Source organism: Accipiter gentilis, unplaced genomic scaffold, assembly GCF_929443795.1.
Source record: "Accipiter gentilis unplaced genomic scaffold, bAccGen1.1, whole genome shotgun sequence".
NCBI classification, from domain to species: Eukaryota; Metazoa; Chordata; class Aves; order Accipitriformes; family Accipitridae; genus Astur; species Astur gentilis.
The window spans coordinates 163,955-185,446 of NW_026060884.1; the positions used below are offsets into that span (position 1 = coordinate 163,955).

General features: G+C 50.4%; 1 protein-coding gene across 11 annotated transcripts in view; it reads right to left on the reverse strand.

Annotated features, from left to right (window-relative positions):
- Positions 1–14,421: 14,421 nt before the first annotated feature.
- Positions 14,422–21,492, reverse strand: part of LOC126037029 (electroneutral sodium bicarbonate exchanger 1-like) — a 148,972-nt gene continuing 141,901 nt past the window's right edge. For 6 of the 11 annotated variants that reach the window (XM_049797251.1, XM_049797253.1, XM_049797249.1 and 3 more), the window contains 5 exons: positions 16,628–16,801; positions 16,391–16,528; positions 15,812–15,912; positions 15,186–15,290; positions 14,422–14,915 (listed from right to left, as the gene is read on the reverse strand). In XM_049797251.1, the coding sequence (XP_049653208.1) occupies positions 15,203–15,290; positions 15,812–15,912; positions 16,391–16,528; positions 16,628–16,801 (501 nt within the window). In that variant the 3' untranslated portion in view covers positions 14,422–14,915; positions 15,186–15,202. Of the gene's footprint in view, positions 14,916–15,185; positions 15,291–15,811; positions 15,913–16,390; positions 16,529–16,627; positions 16,802–17,336; positions 17,406–18,217; positions 18,470–19,081; positions 19,244–19,581; positions 19,696–20,424; positions 20,587–21,492 lie in introns of all 11 variants that reach the window. The other 5 variants (XM_049797243.1, XM_049797248.1, XM_049797245.1 and 2 more) reach the window with 5 other exon arrangements.

A 21,492-nucleotide genomic window follows, 5' to 3' on the forward strand; every position in this document is an offset into this window, starting at 1 on the left:
CCTTCTGGTATTAGCTATTAGCTATTTCTGTAGAGCGTGACACGTAGAAGATTAGCCTTAGAAACATACTATTTTGACACTTTGGCAATGTAAGTCCACCTTGAAACAGAAGTGTGTACTACAGCCCTATGTACCATATCCCATATGTGAAATAACAGTTCTGCAGATCATAGTGAACGATCAGAAAGGAACTGCGATTCCTGAAGTGGACAGTCAGATGTGAAGCCAGGAGAGAGATGCCCGTTTACTGGGTGTAGCTACACTTGTCAAAAGCAGTTGTCAGTTACTGAACTTTGGAAGTGGGAATTAACTGTATCAGGCTCTAAAAGAAGTTGTGAATGCCTGCTGACAGTATTGTTTCCAAAATAACAGTTTCTGTACGATACCATCCCAGAACTTTGAAAGGCAGTGAGTGGTCACATTGTAATGACATGCAGTCTTGCACGTCAAGCTCCGTGTTCATCTTCCTTTATTCCTTTTGATAGATGCAGAAATAAAGTCATATCGCAAGCGTTGTTAGATAATGCTAGAATAAAGGGGCTTGGGGGGGAGCAGTCATTTGAAAGTACAGGTCTTTGGTTCCAAAGTCTGTTTACTTCTTCCCAAGCTGACTGCTCTTGTGCCTTTCAGAAGTGCACGTGTGCTGTGAGGCTTATGCCTTGCTATCGTAACGACAAACTAAGGAAATCGGGTTACTCTTCGGGAGTGACGAGTGTGTTTGGACAAAAAGTTCTAAGCAGTGGACTCCTTTAAACTCTTCATCAGTGCAAACAAACATTTCTCCATGGTACCAGCATGAGCTGTGTGTTGTGTTGCTCAGACAACATGAGTAAATGCAGTAAAAGCAGACCTTCTTTTTAGCTCATGCTTTGGGATATGAGACATGCACAGAAAAAAGGCATCGAAACGCTTGTCTGAGTTTCAGGCCAGGTGGGGTGACTTCCTCAGACTTGCACTGTTACCCGAACCGATGCTTGTCTTGTACGTTACATCCAGTGGCACTATGTTTGAATGTTGTGGCAAATGTAAATCATGTCAACAACTTTGACAAATACCCAATGCAAACATTCCCACTGAGCTACAACACTAAATTTCCTGTTAGTTTACAGCCAGGCTAACCACCTCAATGTGCTAAAGGAAGGTGTGAAGATTGAGGCAGCTCATGTGAAGAGAAAGCACCTCCACCATTTTTTGCCTGCAGAAACCTTACCGAAAAGAAAGAAGGTATATTAAAAATTGGGCTCTTCTGGCAATATTTTTTTTTTCCTTTAATAATTACTTGAAGACTTCATTATTTTGATGTTGTTGTTTCAGCAAAGCATGCCAGGTACTAGTCAAAATGCTGGTGGGCTTCAGCGCAAAAGGACTTCTTCAGATGGAAGCTGTTTGGACAGTTCCGGAGACACGGGCTCCAGAACACCGGAAAATTCCTCTTCATCACATAAGATTGCTAAAGTGGACACCTCTCCAGCCGAGAGAGAAAGGTTAGCACCATAACCTTAAAGCTGTGAAGAAGCTGCTTTTTAACTGACTCGCGATGGGAATGAGGTCTGGGATTTCTTGTTTGAATCTGTGTTGTTCATAAGCACGTGGAGGGCTCTAATGGCTTCAGGAAGAAAGCTGTCATCTCCTTTGGGCACGTGGGGGGAGGCAGGTTAAAGAAATCCTTGAAAAAATGAATTTAATATCCATGAAGACATGTCGGAAGAAAGGAGAAGTGGATACCGGAGGAATTATTTGGTCTTGAATGTAGATCTCCTTGGGTTAGTGTGTAACTTGAAGCCGGAGTGTTTTCCATGTAGGTAATTTTGTTCTTTCTAACAAAAAGTATGGTTAATGCCAAGCAGTATGATGTTCTAACGAAGTGCTGATCTTGATCACAGCAACACTAGAGCTGCTGCTGCCTTGGTGCAGCAGTATGAGAACTCGGGCAGTAAAAGTGTGTGTCACTTCCTGGGAGGTCTGCTTGTTCATAAGCTACTTCAGCCCAGGAGGAATATGTAATCTTGAGAGTAATAGCCCAAGAGTACCAAATGTGTAATGCCTGCTGTGTTCAGACCATTTGGTACTGGAGGAGTGGCATTAAAACTAAAATAAAATGGGATGCCCGTATGGGTAGAGCAGATCCATTCATGGAAAGCAGTACAGAGTGCTGGAGGTACTAAGCTGGAAGACAGTGCAAGTACATAGAGACTGACTAAAGAAAACGCTGAAGTTTAAATTTGCGGTCTGAAGTTCAGCGGTCAAAATGAAGATCTCGTGCTAGATTGCCTGGGAGTTTGTTGTTTGGTAGAGCTGTGACAATGAACTAAGAAGACAGACATTTGTCTTGCATGGGCTTTCTGGAAAGGAAATGTATAGTATTTTACAAACGAGCTTTTTATAACTCTAGCATCTGACTCTTACAGAAATGCTGCGTACCAGAAATCTAACGGTGCTAACAAGAGAGAGAAGCTACCTCGTGTAGCTGAGCCATCAGTGTCTAAGGGACTCTCCATTCCTGTTACTGATTCAAGTATGTATTGACGTGGTGGGTGGAATGCAGTCTTTAATTTCACGGCTGAACTCTAGAAGCGCGGTGTCTCTTACAGAAGTGGAGGCTACAGTTGCAATAAGAACATTGGGACCTCTAGTTGGTAGCACCATTCCAGGACGTAACACAGTTTCTCAACCAGGAGGACGTTTTGTCCAAGGACAGCATGAATTAAGTGGGACTGGAATTACAGATCCTAAGAACAGTGCACCTAAACGACCTTATTCAGTGACCACTGAAGGACCTCATTCACCTCCATCAGAAGAACGCCCCAAAACACTAGCAGACGGAGAAAAGGTAAGGAAGGGGGGCTAGGCCAGGGAGGGTTTGAAGTAGAATTAATTCTTGATGTACAATGCATGACATAACCGAGAAGAAATGCATATATACATCCCCAATGGATTCAGGAATCTAAATTTAAGCATAATGCTAGTTTTACTAGGATGTAGGTGTGAGAAATTGTCTTGAACGGACTGTATAGCTATTAAACAATTTTTTTCCCCCGAGATCTGGCACTAGTGACTGGTTTTGGTCTGGTGGCAGGCTCTCTAAATACTACTGTACTTGTATATTACTGCACTGACCCATTGCTCAATGAACTGGAAACAGTTCTTCATTCAGAAAAAACCCAAATCTCAAAAGGAAGAGGACATGAATGTTATAAATGTAGACGTATGAGCTAATCTTGTTCTGGCAGATGATTTTCGAATGCCTCTTGATAGTTTTGCTGCTTTAGAAATCAGCAGCCTACTCAACAGGTTGTCCACTGCTGAAACGACCGTGTGGAGTTGCTTGTTAAATCTGGGTTTTGTGGGAGCTTTTGATTAATGCTTGATTTGTTTTCTTGCTATACATAACTCTCCTTAAACAGCTGTTTGCGTGGCTTGACCTCTGATTTGAGGCAAAGAACAACTAGAAAAAACTCCATTTTGACACTTGTAAAGAATCAGCTTGCAGAACTGTTACCTACTATTGAATACTTCAGGTACAGATTTCAAGGTTTGGGTAGTACGACTTCTTGCGAGGCTTGAGATTCCTGTGCGGTAAGGGGAGTGTTGTCTAAATGTTGTTTTAAGAATGGCCACTAACACAGTTAATGTGTTGACTGGAAGCTGTACTCAAATATGAAGGTAACTTCAGTATAGCAATTATTTTGAGTCTGTGTATTCTGTTCTTCTAGTTAACTGGCCAGGATTCAGCATTCAAAGGCGGCGGCAGTCCAGAAGATGTCAGCAGCAGATCTACAGACAATGTAATTAGGAAGGGGTTTTACTCAGTGGGCTAACTGAAAAGCTGAATGGACTCTGCTAGTGCCTAGACTACCTCACATCAGTACTCTACGCGTTTATTGATGTAAACAAAAATATGCTTTTTAGTTTAACTTCTTTCAGCCTTCATTTCCCAAATATGTTCTTGTAAGAGTTATCCCTATTAGTCTTTTTAGAAGTCTTGACTGTCACTAGCTGAAACAGCTTTGGAAAAGCCACAAAAACCAAGCTGCCCTGTGACTTGGATTCAGAATGTAGTTAAACAGGTTAACTAGTTACTGCAACCACGTTGTGGTGTCAAGTGTGTCTGAACGTGCTTGTATTCATTTGTGCTTTCCTAGTGCATGTGCATATATTGTTCTTCTCCTAAACTATTTTCCCGGTTGGCACATACACTCCTGGGCATCTATCACAATGGTGCTCAGCTTCCTCAGCTAGCAGCTGTCCCCTGCCTAACACGGCCACGCGCTACACAAGTATTGCCTCCCATGGAGGCCCATAAATAATTGTGGTATTGAAGACAACGCAGCAGAGGATGCTACCAAGGTATGGAGATGATAGACGTGTCCCATGCCGTTGTATCTGATTTTTGTCTTGAGACTGCTCCAGCATGAGACTTGAGGGCTTTTTTTGTTGTCGCTGGGTAGGAAAGCTAAACTCGGAACACACAGCTGAAGATGTACTTAAACATTGCAATAGCCAAGGCTGTTGTGGCACTGCTACCCACCTGCAAGGGAGAGTCTTGAAAGGAATTGGCATGCAGAGAGTGTTTTCAGATAAACCCTGAAAGCTGTTCTACGTGGTTACATGAAAACTTGTAGTAGTCTGAAGTTCCGGTTCTGTAAACTGGTAACACTGCTTACCCAGTTAAGTGCATGAGGGTTTTTTGAGGGGTGGGGAGAAATTCTGATCCCGTGAAACAAATGTTGTGCTCTCTCTCTATTGTAACTTCTTTATAACTTGGTGTTTTTGTAAATGAAGTTGTATGTTTTTCCAGAGAATTTTCGTATGTACTGTAAAATACTGTCTTCCAAAAAGATTTTTTTTTAATTATTATTAATTTTTTTTAATGCACGTGGGATCTGCTTAAAAACCCCAAACAAGTAAACCAAATGTAAGGTGGGCAGGGCAGTGCCAGAAAAAGTATGTTCTACAAAATGATGATGTCATGGTAGAGTAAATTCGAGGAGACTAGGAACACTGCTTTCCTGCTTCTAGTATTTCCAGGTTTTGAATTAACACCCTCTGAATAGTGCAGCTTGCAAACTGCGCTGACAGCTGAAGTCCCATTTTGCTGTGCGGACAACAGATACCCCTGACTTCTTTTAAAATTAGTTGCTTGGCTTAAACCGCAATTCTGAGCTCTGATCATTTTAAGCATCCACCTCAAACCCTAGTGACAAGACCGAAGGGGCATGTAGCTACCTTGCACGGTCTTCATTCTCCAGCATTCCCCCTACTGCTGGTATTCCAAACTTGTGGAGAAAGCATGACCATGACCATATACTTACCTTTTTTCCTTATTACCTCTGGTTTCCAGCTTGCTTCAAGTGCAATTCATCTCTTAGAAAATGTGCCTTAGTGGGTTTGAGAGGTCTTACTCCTCCTTCTCCCCTCGAAAAAAACCCAAAACTTAAGGGTGCAAGGCTTAGGTTTACTCACAGGTTAAAATTAAGAAAGAGAACCTATGTTACTTCAGTGGCTTTTAGCAGAGCTACACCCTGAGTTTATAAAATGGTTACCTTGGTTTTGTGACCTGGGTTAAAACCATGGTCTTTCAATACTGTCAAGTCTGTGTACTAGTTACAGTAGGTATACAACTTCAGCACTTGTGTAAATAAAACTCCATCGTTAATTTGAAGGAATTAAAGCTGAAGTAGGTGATAAGATAAACGGCAAAGCAACTATGAAAAGTGTTTTGTAATGGTCTACAAGCCTGTAATATTACCATGCCTTTAAACAAATTCTTCCACTTGACCTGTTAAAGGCTGTTGTGCCCTTAACCTCTAGTCAGCACATGCATTTCTGCAGCTGGTCTCAAACTAACCTAGCTAATTGATATCAAAGTATATGCCTGTACATGGATTTATTTTTTTTAACTCTTGCTTTGCAGAATTATCTTCTAATTGTGCTTTGTTGTTGTTGTTGTTGTTTCCCCCCCCCCTCACTCTTAGGGTGTTAAGAAGAAGTTTAGGAAGAAGTCAGGTTACTAGTTTCCTGGACTTGATCCAGCATGGGTCAGATTACACGCTTTATTTTAATGTACCCTGACTCAGCGCTTGGCCGCGTGCAGAGAGATGTTGCTGTTCTGGAGTTTCCCTGGCTATTGCAGAGGTTGGATGCTGCCCCAGCACTATGCAGATTAGATTACAGCTGTTTTAAATAAAGTTCAAACTGCACCAGTTCAACTGAAGTGTTTTCCTTTGTTTATGGAGCAAGTCTTCTGTCAAAGTGATTGAAAGGCAAGTTCCTCATGCATAAAGACTCCTCTCCCTACAATACTCAGAAGGAAGCAGCCCAAGCTAGAGACAGTATTGCCAAGCGTGGTTCCTGTCCTTTAGGGTGAATCCCTCCAGCAGGCTTTTCTATGCTCTGGGAAACATCTGCGGTTATAACTTTGCAGCTGCTGTTGGCTCTAGCAGTCCTGTCTGAATCTGGTCCAGCGCAGGTCACCAAGAGTCAGTGCTAGAAGCAGCGCTTCTTAGCTGTTAGCAATTGCATCATCACATCGCTTCCTGGCATAGTGTCTTATCGCTGATCATCTGGGGACAGAGGTTTTTATTCATTTGCCAGATGGAGCTGGTAGTAGGACAAGTTCTTTCTGGAATACCTGAAGGAGAGAAAAGCTGTATGTGGCCTTCTTTCTCATTTTTGTTTTTACTGAAAAGCGAAGCAATCGGTGCTAGCTTTGCAAGATCCTCAGGGTTATCGACAAACCCCAGGTAAGTAAATGCCTAAACTAAAACAAACCCTAGTAACAAATGCATTGTTTTCTCTTGCTTCTGCCACAATGCATCCCCCTAAGACCCTAAACCCAATACTGAATGTATTTAATTGTGATTGTGCTGAACACAAGATGACCAGAGCCAGAAAATACCTTGGACTTGAAGGTGAGGGAGGCTCCTTGATGCCAGACTTCCTGCAAACTTTGCTGTTTTCTGTCTGCTTTCTTAGCTGGTTGCTGTGTGTGTGGCTTGGAGGTCCAGCTGGAGGGGGTGAGGGATGCATGATCAGTCTCCTTAAAGAGGAGCAGCTCTGCGTTGAGATTGTGTACGGTTAGTAACTTTGAGCAAGACGTTCCATTGCAGGAATTAACGTCTCCTGTGGTTTTACTTGTTAGGTCTAAGCAAAGAAGTGGCTCATGTGAAGTCGCCTCTGCTTCTGCTACTGCAGTGGGTTGGTGTAACTTCTTGCTACTGCTTCTGCAACTGCAGAAACTAGAGAGAGCAAGTAATAGAGGGGTTGGGGGGTCCAGCCGCAGCCCCCTGCTTCCTGGCCAGCTCTGCTGTTGCTCTGCCTTTCGTCGAGTGCTGCGGGGCCAGGTTGGACTAAGCAGAGTCCAGTGGGGTGTTTTCCGAGAAGGAGGCAAGGGGTGGGCTGTTGAGCACTGCCTGCTGCCTCCTAGCATGCTGGTCAGCATGGACTCCCTCCCCTTCCCTGTGCCTGAGGGTTTCTTCAGCCACCATCTACCCCTGGGGTGCCCAGCTCCGAGCGTGGCCCGAGTATGACTACCTGTGGTTGGTAGTCGGTTTGTTTTGTGTTTCCAGGTTTTCTTCCTTGGAATCATGTTGTCCACAAAGAAATGTCATTATCCATCCCATTTCTAATTCAGTATCTACCGATCTAGTGTGACCCAGAGCCTGTGTGAAGGAGGAGCCGCCCCAAAGGATCCTGCAGCGACCTGTTTGTCCACAATCCTTTCTCCGAGTCCACTTCTGGAACTGCAGGGGCAGTGCTTGTGTGCAGAGTCCCGGAACAGCAGCACTGCCAGGGAGCCCCAGCGCCTGCTGTGTCCAGAGCTGCTCTTTCCACCGCCACACTCTCCTCCTGAGCCCTTCTGGTGTTGTAAGGCCGGAGTGCTCCAGCAGCTTGGCCACAGTTCTCCCGTGTGGCCATCCTGTGACAGCAGGCAGGGAAAGGCACTGGGCACTGCTGGGACAGAGCTCGCCATGCTCCAGAGCAGCATTTGCGTCATGGAAGGAGACCCCCTCAGGGCAGTGCCTTAAGGCTTAGGTCTTCTTCCAAAGTTTCTCTCAAGAACATGCAGGCTCTGGCCATGTCCACCAAAAATTACCCTGTCCCGTATTTTTAAGCTGCTTTTTAAGCTCCAGACTAGCTGAACGAGAAGATATCCACTGTACATTTAATTGAGAAAGATGTACGCAAGACGCACCAGCTGGGGACTGATGCTGCCAGCAGGTTCAGCACCCCAGGGGAAGAGGAGGGCAGCCACCCTCTCTGGCTGGAAGCCTGTCGGGGCTTCAGCGTTTCAGCTTTGGTGGCCCCAGGCTGCTGCGGAGCCGTAGTCCAGTCTCTAGGGCTGCAGGGACCCATGCCAGGGGCTGTGTGGAGGGAGCTGGGCAGGGGCAGGGCTGCAGGAGGTGATTGCAGGGCTCTGACCCCAAGCAGAGTGGCTGCAGCACTCGTGTTTGACCCCCAAACCTTGCCTCATCAGTGCCTTTACGGTAGCTGGAGATCCTCATACTTACACATGAGGAGTTGCAGGCGTGATCTGTACCAGCAGTGGCTTAGGAACCCGGACCGGGGCTAAGCCCCAGCAAGAGCCTTTGCACAGAGCTGTTGCTCTGCAGCTCCCTGGCTTGCCTCCCAAAACTCCTCATCCAGCAAAACCTCCCACACTTATGCGGAGCTTTGATTCTTGGGGCTCCGCTGTTCCTCTTGCTGATGCTAATGCCCTTGGCATCAGTTCCCATAATCACGGATTGCTATGTAAAATATTTATTGCAGGACTTATCCTTTTTAAAAAAAAAACAAACCAAACCCACTTTATTTACATAAATTACAAAATAAAATAATCACACTTTTGCTCACACTAAAAATCTACTCTTAAATTAAAACTCGGTTGGGCTCAGCACAGCAAGGAGCCACAGCAAGGTCGTTGCTAGCAGAGCCTTGTGCTCTTAACACAGCGTTCCATTTTTATAGCTCTCATTTTTATAGCTTAAACCATGATAGAGACAGAGTCACAGCAGCACAGAATGGATGCTGAAAGAGACCTCTAGAGATCATCCAGCCCACCTCGGCTGCTTGAGCAGGGCCAGCTGCAGCAGGCTGTGAGTCTGCTTCTCGAAGGTTCTATTGGCTGCGTTGCTCCCAGGTTGTGGAGCTCGCATGGGAAATGGGCAATGAAGAGGGATGAAGTTTTCAGGCACTTTCTGGCCGGTGCAGTGATTTTTATTTTTTTTTTCCTTCTGACTTTTTCTCCCCCCTTCCTGGTCTTGCAGCTGCCCAAGGCGCAGCCAGAGAAGTGGAGGAGGGTCCCTGCCTGGCCTGCAGCTCCCTCCCTTGCCATTCTTAGGGTGATTTGGGGTTATTTTGCTGTGTCAGTGAAGCAAAGCTGGGCTCTTGGGGGCTGAGGTCAGTGGGACCCGAGGAAGGCCGTGAGGGTCTTGAGGCTTTGAAGGGCTGTGCACCGAGCCCTGTCCCCGCTGGAGGGGACGCTGGTGGTGTTCAAGACGAAGGCCTTGCAGCCCTTGTTGTCGTGTGTGCCCGTGTCCCCCCCAGGCCCCAAGGTCTGTCGTTGTCGCAGGGGCTCTGTGCTGCTTTCTGCGTGGGGCCGTGTCCGTGAGTCCTGCAGGGACCTGTCTGTCCTGGCTTCCCCACCAAAGGGCTGCTTCCCCTGGGGAAGGGGAACGGGGAGTTGTTCCCGTTCCCGTCCCCCCCCCACCATCGCCTGCCGCGCTGGTGGTGACTCAGGCCTGGGGGTGGCTGGGTTCCCCTCGGGGCTTGCTGGCTTGGATCTGGGGCTCGGCGGGGCTTTTGCACCTCTTGGGGGCTGTTTCCCGGTGCCCCCCGCACTCCCTCCCCGTCCCACACAGGCACGGAGCGGTTCTGGAGAAAGAGCTTTTAATGGGAAACACAAAAGAAAAGGTCCCATCCAAGCTGGTCTAACCCCTCCCTACCACCCTCCCCGGCCCCCCCTTCGACAAATACCCCCCCCTCCACTCCCACCGCCCATTCCCCCCATCTCCATCCCTCTCACCCCTGTCTAATCCCCCCACCACACACACACCCTCACGTTGGCTGCCAGAGCCCTGCGCTTGCTGGGTGCCATTGGCAAGGAGCTCTGCGCCTGCCTCTTCCTCCACTTGCCGGCCGTGGCAGGTGGGGATGGTGGCAGGTCCATCCCCGCGTCCTGCCACGGCTCCTGGGGCTCCATCCCGCCGCCGTTGACTATTTTGAGGCTCAGCATGGTGTCGCTGAGCTCAGGGATGCAGTAGTCGGGGGTGAGCATCTCCTCAGGCAGCGAGAGCGAGCTGAAGTCGCGGTCTGGGGTGTCTGCGCTGGTGCCACCAGCGTCCTCGGGCACGGAGCTCCTGCTGGGAGCATCCTGGCTGACCCCCACTCCATCCAGGGAGCAACCGAAGAGCCTTAGGGCCTCTTCCAGGACCATCTCCTCGGACACTGCAAGGTCGCCTGCAGTGTCCCCAAGGGCTTCGTTGTTGGTGGCAGCGCAGGGGCTGGTGTGGACATCGCCGCCTGGGGGTGCCCCCACAGGGGTGGCCGTGCTGGGGATGTTGATCTGTGCCAGCTGCCCCTCGCTGTGCTGGTAGCCAGGGATGGACACTGGCAGCTCCAGAGGGTCTGGGGCCACCCCACTCCTCTGATTTTTGTAGGGTGTGAGGTATCATGGTTGGCCCTGGGGGGTCCCTGTGGCTGCCCAGGCCAGGGGGGCCCCGCAGCCCGTGGGACCCCACAGGGCAGCACCCGGCAGAGAAGTGGCGCCTTGGCCGAGCGTGGCGGTGGCCGGTGGAGGCAGGTCGGTGGTTGTCCACTGGATGCAGAAGACCCGGGGGTCGAAGAGGCAGCCACATGGAGCCCTCTGCAGACCTGTGTGGGTGAGGGGGAGCCGTGCTGGGCCGGGGGGACTCTCTGGGGGCACCCGCCAAGCCGGCCCCGATGGCCGACATCCCCCAGCTCTGGGCCAGGGGCGCGGGGAGCTTGTGGCCGGGGCGATCCCCACAGGGTGAGCTGCTGTGCTGGTGGGACGGGGTTGCAAATCAGGGAGGAGACTCGCATCTAGGAGGTGAAAGGGGAGAGGTGGCCCCAAATATTTGGGGAATTCTCTGCAGATGGGCTTTACTGGGCACGCGCCGCCCGGGCGAGGGCAAGGATGCTCACCGGGGCTTGCTGAACCCCCATGCGAAAAGTGCCGGGGGAACGGGTGTGATGGGGATGGCGAAGGTGCCAGAGCAGACTGGGGTGCCATACCTGCTGGTGGTGCCTGGGGGGCCCGGGCTGCAGGGAAGGGCTGCTCCCGCGTGGGCAGGCGGCACGGGTTGGCTGAGCCTAAGAGAATGAGACAGGAGCGATGGCCGGCGGTCTCCTCTGCTCTTGCCCCCCAAGAGCGTCCCTGGGCTGCAGGGGTTGGGGTCGGTCCCTACCTCAAGGGTAGAAGGTTTTGGGGAGCATGAATGGCTGGAAAAGCTGGGGCGCCGGGGGGCCCCAGGGCCCAGGCAGTGGGAGCTGCATTGGTGGCCGCGCCATGGTCCCTTCTGGCTGTTGGCTGCCAAGGACTCTTTGGCGTCTCCCCGGAAGGAATGCGGGGGCTCCCTGTGTTCTGCCCCACCCCCAAGAGCCTCCCCAGCTCCTCTTGGGGAGGGAAAGGGTTAAGGGAGGCTGGGGTGGCCCCGGGGCCTACAGGCGGCTCTCGGGGTCTGCGGGTACAAATGCTCTTGGCTTTCAACAGTATTTTTCCGGTGGGGGAAGAACAACAAGTTGATTCAGCTGAGCGAAGCAGGGACCAAGCTGCAGCCGCAGCCTCCTTGCGCCAGATGGCAAATGCGTTTGTGACCGTTGCCCGCGCTTCTGTTCGCTGCGTTGACCGGAGCGAGGCAGAAATAGGAAAAAGGACCTCGAAGGCGCGAAGGAAGGTCACGCGGTGTCGCTCGGTGGCACGCTTTCCCCCAGCCCTCGCTCCAGTAGTGCTGTCAGGTCTTTCAGTCTCCTGCTGGGAAAAGCAGCAGCTCTGGATCCCCCTGGGAGGGGGCAGCCCTTTCCCTGGGTGCATGACACCCCGGAGGAGACGCACCGCGTGCTCCCAGAAAAGGACTGGATTCTGCCCAACGTCCGGTGTCAGGGCGCTGGGGCTGTTTGCGCTCTACGGGATCCCAGGGATGGGGTTAGTACATCCCCTCCTCGTGCTTGGAGGATTCGGCGCTAGCAAGGACACCCCAAGGGTACCAAGGACACAGGCCTCTCGCTCCCGCTGTGTGAACAGTGTGTGGCCTGGGGGAGTCAGGACAACTGCCGTGAACCGGAGGCCAAAGATCTCTCCTGGCCTGTATCCTGGTAATCAAAGAGATTGCGCTCTGTTCGTGAGGCACCTCTGGCTGCAAGATTGTGCAAGGCCATGTGCTGCGTAACTTGTGGCAGGGACCGATGCTGGGGGCGTGAAGGCAAGCGCGCTTCTAAAAGCATAAAACTCCGTTTCATTTCAGAGCGCAGCTGAGCCACCCCGCTCCTCAAGACTCTGCCATCTGCACCGCTGTGGCTGGGACTGGGCAGTGCTGCACATCCCAAAGGCCACCGAGTCACACCCGTGTCCCTGCTGCTTTGCCGGGAGCTTCTGCGATGTGAGCGATGTTCTGGGGGGTGATCTCTTGGACTGCAGCTACTCCGTCCCTGACCGGCAGCTGGCCAGGAGGGTTGTGTCCCAGGTGGAATTCCACCTCTCTGACGAGAACCTGGCCAAGGATGCTTTCCTCCTGAAACATGTCCAGAAGAACAAGATGGGCTTCGTCAGCATCAAACCACTGCTGTCCTTCAAGAAGGTAGGCAGCGCGTTGCGTTGGCCAGCCGGGGTGGGAAGTAGGGGTAGGAATGCCTACTTTCTAAAACTCCAAAATGAGTCTTAGAGAGTTTCTTTGACCGGCTTTTCGGTATCATGGGTCCCCGTCCCCGAGTCCCTGCTGAGCGTCCCCCCCAGCAGACTGCTGCTGGCCTGAGAGCTGCTGCCCCTGGAGCAGGACGTGCTGCACAAGGACCCCTCGGCCCCCTCCTGGCCCGGCAGCAACTTCAAGCCCAGCAATTTCAGCAATGCCTTCACTGGATTGCTCCTCGCCGGCAAAGTCTTCCCTCCGCTCGGGACAGGCTTGGGCACAGGCAGCTGCTACGGCCTCTGCCCCAGCACTGAGAGCACTCGTGGCTGCGGCTGGGGGAGTGGGGTGGGTGCCTGGGCACCCTGGCCCAGCAGCCCCTCGCCACATGCCAAACCTCTTGCCGGCAGTCCTCCGGCAGCGGCGTGGGTGCCTGAGCCCCTCGGCCTGCGGGATGCGGTGCTTTGCCTGCCCCACTGTTGTCCCAAAAGTGGGGTCGTTTACCCGGGGTGCAAAATGCCAATATAAATACAGAGCAGAGGTATTTTATTCCAGTTCATGTTTACGCAAAGATGGGGGCTAGGTGGTAATCCGCAACGCTAGCACCCCTCATGCCTAAAGGGGCAAGCAATTTATACAGTTCAGTTATACATATTCGATTTCCAAAGTTCTTCCCAAAACTATTGCTGGGAGTGGCTTATCTCGCACAGTTTCTATTGGGCTACAGTTTCCCTGCTTGGAATTAAAGGTCCAGTGTTCTTTTCTTCTACAGCGCATGCTCAAGGAGAGTGGGGGGGTAAGTCTTTTTGGTGTGGAATTGAGTTGGTGGTCATGATCTCCCCCTGCCACCTTTCTTTACCTTTCCTCCAGTTTGCGAAGATGCTTCTGACTTCATGCCTATTAGCAATTATTCAACTTTTTGGCGCCTCCTGGAGTAGGATGTTCCCTTCTTCTCAGTTTTTTAGTTCTTCTTCAGGGGCACAGTTGTTAGCAAGGCATGCGTTGATCATACAAAGGGGATCTTGTTTCACAAGAGCTTTGTGGCCTTTTTCGTGTGGCTTAAGTACATAATTTCTTAAGTACATCATTTCCCCCTGTGGTGGGTTGACCCTGGCTGGATGCCAGGTGCCCACCAAAGCCGTTCTATCACTCCCCCTCCTCAGCTGGACAGGGGAGAGAAAATATAACAAAGAGCTTGTGGGTCGAGATAAGGACAGGAGAGATCACTCACCAATTACCGTCACTGGCAAAAGAGACTCCGCTTGAGGAAAATTAACTCAATTTATTACAAATCAACCAGAGCAGGGTAATGAGAAATACAACCAAATCTCAGAGCACCTTCCCTCCACCCCTCCCTTCTTCCCAGGCACAACTTCATTCCCAGATTCCCTACCAACCCCCCCCAGTGGCACAGGGAGACGGTGAATGGGGTTTACGGTCAGTTCATCACACATTATTGTGATACTTGCCAAACCAACCAAGAAAGGTAAAACTGGAGCGCAGGGAGCAAATGCTTTTCTTTCACCTTAGGCCAACTGCTCGGACGCTCTCTATGCTGCCCTGCTGCAGAGGGCATCCCTCTTGTACCAGTAAGAGACATAAGAGTGAATTAAAGCCAGAACTCCAAACCAGACCAAAAACCCAGTCGTGATCAAGAAGAAAGTGGAGAATGCATCAAATATAACAGAAAATTATTTTGGACATTCCCAGTTTACATTTGGAAAAAAGAGAAGGAAAACAAAGAGGAGGAATTAGGTATTAAAAGAAGAGCACTGAATGATAAAGCAGTAGCAGTCCCTCTACCACTACAAACCCACACCCCCACACGCACGTACGCACACAGACTGAACACCACCAAACTCCCCTTGACTGTGACGTTCCCCTCAGCTTGCTGGTCTAGAGATACTGAATGCCTGAAGCACACCAAGGATAACTGAAAACATCTGCATGGCTTTAATGGGAATCCTCCAACTGAAACAAAGCGCCTTCTCCCTCTGTCTGCGTTGGCACATCCCCGAGTCACGCTCTCACTCCTCTCCTTCAAAGTCAAGATTCCTAAACGTGAAAAGCGGGAGTGGGGAAAGGCGAAGGGAAGAGAAAAAGAGGGAGAGCATCATCAGTGGAAGACCTGCCAGCTGCTGCTGATTCAGCCCTGTTCGGGGGACCACCCCAGCAGAGAGGAGCTGGTGTGCATGCCACAGACCTCCCTGCCTGTTCCCAGGGACAGGCCATTTGCTCAGCCTTGCCGGCCAAAGCGTGGGAAAAGCGTAGGTGTGCGCCGTCGCTTGCAGAGGAGCACGGTCACGTTCACGTGCAATCCTTTACCTTTTTCCTCCCTGGATTCAAAGGGTTTCTGTCTTCAAAGTGAGAGCCTTCCATACGGTCATTTGTGACATTTCATCCAGGATAACAATCTCAGAAGGATCAGTCCTGCAATAAATATTTTACATAGCAATCCGTGATTATGGGAACTGATGCCACCAAGGGCATTAGCATCAGCAAGAGGAACAGCGGAGCCCCGAGAATCAAAGCTCTGCATAAGTGTGGGAGGTTTTGCTGGATGAGGAGTTTTGGGAGGCAAGCCCGGGAGCTGCAGAGCAACAGCTCTGTGCAAAGGCTCTTGCTGGGGCTTAGCCCCGGTCCGGGTTCCTAAGCCACTGCTGGTACAGATCACGCCTGCAACTCCTCATGTGTTAAGTATGAGGATCTCCAGCTACCGTAAAAGCACTGATGAGGCAAGGTTTGGGGGTCAAACGCGAGTGCTGCAGCCACTCTGCTTGCGGTCAGAGCCTTGCAATCACTTCCTGCAGCCCTGCCCCCAAATTTGATTTTCCCACCAAGCTGCCTGCTGGTTTCTGTGGGATGCCCCACAAAGAGGCAAGTGGAGAAAACTCTGCCAAACACCTTCAAGCTAATCTTGCCGGGGTTCCTGGCGCTTGGTGGAGCTTTACCTGTCACTGCTTTGCTTTGGGATATCCACGTCACTGGTCTTCCCCACGTTCAGCTGAACTGAACTTGCAGCAGCAGCAGCTTCCATGGCCCTCCTGGACTCCTGATGTAAAAAAGGGACAAATCACGTTCTCTGTCTTTGATCAAAGTGGAGATAAGCTGAATGCCCAGCACAAACTTAGCAGTCTGCCCTCCGCTTCTGCCCCTTGGCAGCTATAGGTATTAGTGCAGCAGGGGAGAAACCGTTCACTCCAAAGATTTCGGGGCAGGGGGACTGTGTGTTCAAAACACGATTATGAGCAAGTCTTGCCAGCAGCAGCAGCCGCAGCAGCATCTAATAATAATCATCATAATGATAATGACCTTTGTGAAAAATGACTCGTTTTAAAAATTACACCTGTATTCAAGCGTTCAGCTCACTGCTACTTGAGGAAACAAAGGTTACAAAAGTTACAGGCTATTGGGATCTATTTCGATTGAGTGCTGATCTTCCCCCAACATTTCCAGACAAGCTGTAAGAGAAACAGGCAATCTCACAGACACACGGAGATGTCCAGCCCCGAGGACACAGCAAGCCTTACCTCTTCTTCTTCTCCAGCTTCATTTCTGGCATCGTCCAACTTCTTCTTCCTTTCTGGCATAAGGTCATCCAGAAAGCTGAGCTCTCGCTTTGAGAAGCAGAAATCCATCGCTTTCTGGACAAATACGAGAGCCAAAACCTTCACGAATAAGAGGGAAGATGCGGTGAGCTCAGAGACGATGCCACCTCTCACTCCAACGCTGCAAACACCCCGCTGCCGAGCGGTGGCAGCTCTTACCATCATGGGAAAGATGATGGCGGCACGGGACACCTTGATGGTCCAGAGCAGGACGAGGCAGGTCAGCTGGATCGCCGTGAAGAAATGCACCTTTCGCAAGGGCACGTGCCGCAGGTAGATGAAATCCGGCTGGTGCTTCGCTGGCATCCAAAACAGCTTCAAGCGATCAAAGAACTGCGAAATAAAAGGGAAAGGTTGCCACCTTGGGACTGCGGCAAGTTTCTGGCCCTCTCGAGACGTGGAGGCACTTTGCAGCATCTCGCTTGCCGTCAGAAATCCTGGATCCCACTGCATTCCTCCTGGGAGCAGCACCCATTTTCCCTTCGCTCCATCTAGCAACCGGCTTGCCCCTGAGAGCTGCCCACCAAACGGCAACTATGCCATGCCATTCCATTATTAGCATTTCTCGGCCCACTGAATCCCCCCATGAGGATTTCCACCAGTGGTAGAAACTGCCTTCCCTTTGCACCAAATTCCCCCGCTTTTCACGTAACCAAACACTGACCTGCCCTAAACCCTGCAACAGAGAGCGCTGAACTTGCCTGGTCCTCCCATACCTCCTGTGCCTCCACCAATCTTTTTCTTACACAAAAGAGTTTCATTGCTTGCTCTGCGAGAAGTTTTTCCCATGCCACTGCTTTTTTCCCTGCTGCTACAGAGACAAAATACCAGGGAGCCGACATGCTGCACGCTGTAAAAGAGTCCGTACCTGAATTCCTCTGAGCGACAACACACCCATGTAGAGAAAGACGCCATAAAGCACAGGCATTGGTATAAACTGGGGGGGGGGAGAAAAAAAAAAAGAAAGAATGCAATCGTTTCTTTTTCTGTATTGCATTTTCAGTATTACCACCCTCTTCCACAGGCACTGCCTAAAATTGCTTGAAGCTTTCCAGCTTCCATTCAGGCTTAGAGATGGGTCAGATATTAACCATTGTTTTGCCATTTTGTGCGCACGAGTGAGCTAAGGCTCTGCTTTAGGCTGAACTTGGGAGTTATCTCTCCTCAGAATAATCCTATTTTCCAGAAAGGTTGGAGGAAAATAGGCGATTTCACCCGTGCTACCCTATGCCGCATTCTCTGGCGGTAGAAGAAACACTTCTGCCTATTCTTGGGGCAACAGGCAAAGGCCACAGGCCTCCTTTTAGCCTAGAGACGAGATTACTTTGTGGGAGGAACGTGCAAGGAAGCCCACAGGGATGACCTCAGTGTGTTTAGCTCCTGGGAACGGCTGCTCCGCGGCATTTGGGGAGCAAATTGCAGCCACTAAAGGGCTGCCTGTTTGAAACAGAGCAGATGTGCTCGTCTGAATATGCTCAACTGTAACCCATAAACATGGGTGGGCCTGAAAGACACCCAAAAATTCAAGCAGTTGCGTTGCTTGCTCGCCTCGAGCACACCAAACGGGGGCCTGAAGGGCTGCAAAACCTAACCGAGGCTGGTTCCCACCGTTGGTCAAGCCCCAAGGGTTGGGACCACCTCCTCCTCCTCCGCTCCACAACTAACTACTCAGGCCTGCAGAGAGGGGACTGTTTTTCTGTAACCTCCAACAAGCTCACGGTTGTTGGGTGGTTTGCATTTTCCTCTCACCTTTAACACGGAAGTGAAGAAGACAGAGCAGCCCATGAGCACAAAGATCAGCAAGCCAGTGACTCTCTGCTCTCGTATCCCCAGCAACTTGGGTTGTTCTCCTGGAGCTGAGCAGTCAGACTCTACTTTGAGGCTATTCACGTGGGTGATGGACAGGACGGTCGCAGCCACAAACCAGGGCAGCCCCATCACAGAGCACACCCCGAGCATCACGGCCACCACAAAAAGGTCCAGGTGGTACCCGCATCCTTTCTGCAGGCAGGAAAACAAGAAACAGAGCATCCCATAGCACAAGAGCAAGGATAACGTCGCAAGTCAGACTCAAACCCTGCTCGAGCACAAGTCAACTTCTTCAGAATTCAAAACAAGAAATGGAAACAAGCAAGGGTGTATGCAGGCTTTGCACAAGCACCTGGCATGAAAATCTGGCAGGAGTTCAGACACAATGGATATGCAGAGCTTGTGCATTAAATACTTCTCCAAAAAACAACAAGCCACAACCCAAAAGCACCAAACCATTTTTTCCACTCACAAAGAAAACTGTACCACTTGCAAGGAAGGTGTGACTCTGAGTTATCCCTGGCAGCGCATCAAAACAATTCATTCCCCACACCTGCTGCTGCTGCCATTTTAAAACAAAAACGCAGTTCTCTATTGCTCCAAGATTAATTTGCTCCCCCAAAAGGTTGCTCATCTATACTGCCCTGTCACTTGCTCCCTGCATCATCGTTAATCCAGGAGGGCATCCTGCCACGCAGCCTGACCTTGTCCCAAACCAATGCCTTCAGAAAGCATCGGGAATAAGAGCTTCTCCCCAGACCTGCAGCCCAGAAGGGGCTGGGGTCATCTCTCGCAGGCCCTTACCTTCAGCTTGTGCTCCTTCCTGTTCACAATAACGGCACTGATCTGATGGTCCATGAATATCAAGATGGTGCAGAGCAGAGCTGGGACGAGCGCAGCCAACACCGTCCACCAAGGGTTGGGTCCTATGGGGTTGATGAACCACCCGCGGTCGTCTCTGGTAGGCTGCAACAAAGCCCACACATCAGCATCGTCTCCCAGCCCAGGCACTCCACTGGCTTTCATTTTCCCCTCCCTCCTTGTGTCAGAGCACCTCCCAGCCCTGGCTTCATGTCCCCCTCTCCCGGGGGCTTCAGCAGTGCCAGTCTCCTCTTTGCAAGCAGCTCTAGATACTTCCCCTGTAGGTATCTAGTTTTGGGGCCATCTTCTCGTTTCCAGGAGGAAGCAAGGCACTTGGAGGTGGAAGAGGAGATGGTCACACCACCAGCATCTCCTCCAGACTCAGCCCTGCCCTGCCCCGGCATCACCTTGTGGCACCCCCACGTGCCAAAACACCCCGTTACCTTGAACTCATGGGGGACCTGGAGCTTCGGCGATGGGATCCCAACCACAAAGTCAAGGAGCACCATGATGACAATGGTGAGGAAAACAGCAAAGTCGCTCACTGTGGACCGTACCTGGGGCGAGAAACCAGAGGTGAGAGGGGCATGGCAAACAGGGCCGTAACGTGAGATGCAAGAGTTGCAGACATCCACAACATTAAGGCTGCTTAACCAAATCCCACCACCCCTCTGAGCACATGCAGCCTGATCCCTTGCTTAGATACTGCTGCTGTGTTTGTCCCTGTGAGATCTGGGGTCAGACAATAAAAAAAAGCTTAACTAGGCCAACAAGGGTTGGTTTAAGTCAAAATCTAAAAATAATAATAATAATATTAAAAATAAGAAAACACATGTCTGCCACTACAGCTACACTCACAGCTACAATGGCAACAAGGCACTGAGGCATCCTTTAGTCCTCAAAAGGAAGCTCCTCATTCGAATCTACTTTCCACTCGAGCACATAATGCGCAGAAGGTAGGGGAAAAAAAAACAAACCGAAACCCCCAACCCCCAAAACTTTGGGAAACCTGACTTCCTACTACCTGAGGAGAAGAAAAAAAATTAAAAAAAATCAAACCCCAAAAATCTTCAATCTGGGGCAGGTCACGAGGCAGGTGGGAAACGCTACGATGATTTTGCACTCATGGAAATGAGTGTGGGACATCCAAGCTCTTGGAGAGCTTGGCCTGCAAGGCCAACGTTTCCCAGCTTGACCAAGGCAGGGCAAATACTGCTTAGTGCTCCAGGAAAGCCATTTTGGGAAACGAGTGCGGAGATGGACACTGGCCACCTCCTTCTACTTACTCTGGTTGGAAAGTAGCGGCTGGTTTTAAACTTCTTCAAGAAGCTTGACAGGGCAAAGGTGGCGAAGAAGAGGATGCAGCACCAGAAGAATACATCAGGGGCGTAGGGGCCGTCGCATCCACAGGCAGGTCCTTGAAACTCCCCACGCAAATACTGACATTCCTGGAGAAACAGAGCGTCAGGACACAAAGGCAGTGCACGTGCGGCAGGGAAACCTCGCATAGCTAGGGGGTTTTGAGGATCTTGGTCCAAGATCCACGACCCTGTAACTGCTCCTGCCAATGGAGATTTATATTTAATGAGCAGCAGCAGCTGAACAAGTGACACATCGAACTACACAGCGGAGAAATGAGATGTGAGGAGACACCATACGCTAGTAACACATTACAAGAAACACTCATCCAGGTGACACTCTCCCATCAGTTGCTTGCATTCATAGCACTGTGTTTCCTTAACTGCATCTGGCTTCAGTCCTCACATCTTCCCGCAAAAAACAACATGCCAGGCTCTCCCAACCCTGTGAAGAAAACCTCATCAGCTTTCCTAACTAAAAAGTAATTCTTTTAAAAATTATTTTTAAACCTGAAAAGGACTAGGATTCACAGGACTAGCATCATTACATTCACTTCACAGTCCTCCTCAAAATGGGAGAACAAAAGATAATTGACATGACAAACGCCACAGTTACAGACGTTCCTTCCTGGGGGTGCAGTTCGCACACCTAGGAGCTCATGCATGCACGAATGGGTGACGCCAGGCAGCAGCCTTCTTACGTGCCTCTGACCTCAGGAAGAAACAGATAGCATGAATACTTTTACTCCATTTGCATCCTGAGGACCAGAGATGAAGCCCAAGATTTGCCTAGATGACACAGTCAGTTCCTTTAAGGGATGAAATTGTTCGTTTGAGTTTGGCTTCAAGGACTCCCACAGCTGGCGATTAACTAAGAGGTATGCTACAGCGAGGAGCCCGACACACAGACTGCAGGACAACTCATCACGCCAGGCCTCTGAGCTTGCAGTTCTCCGCAGGGCCCGGTGCTGCCTGAGCAGGTGGATGGACTTCCCA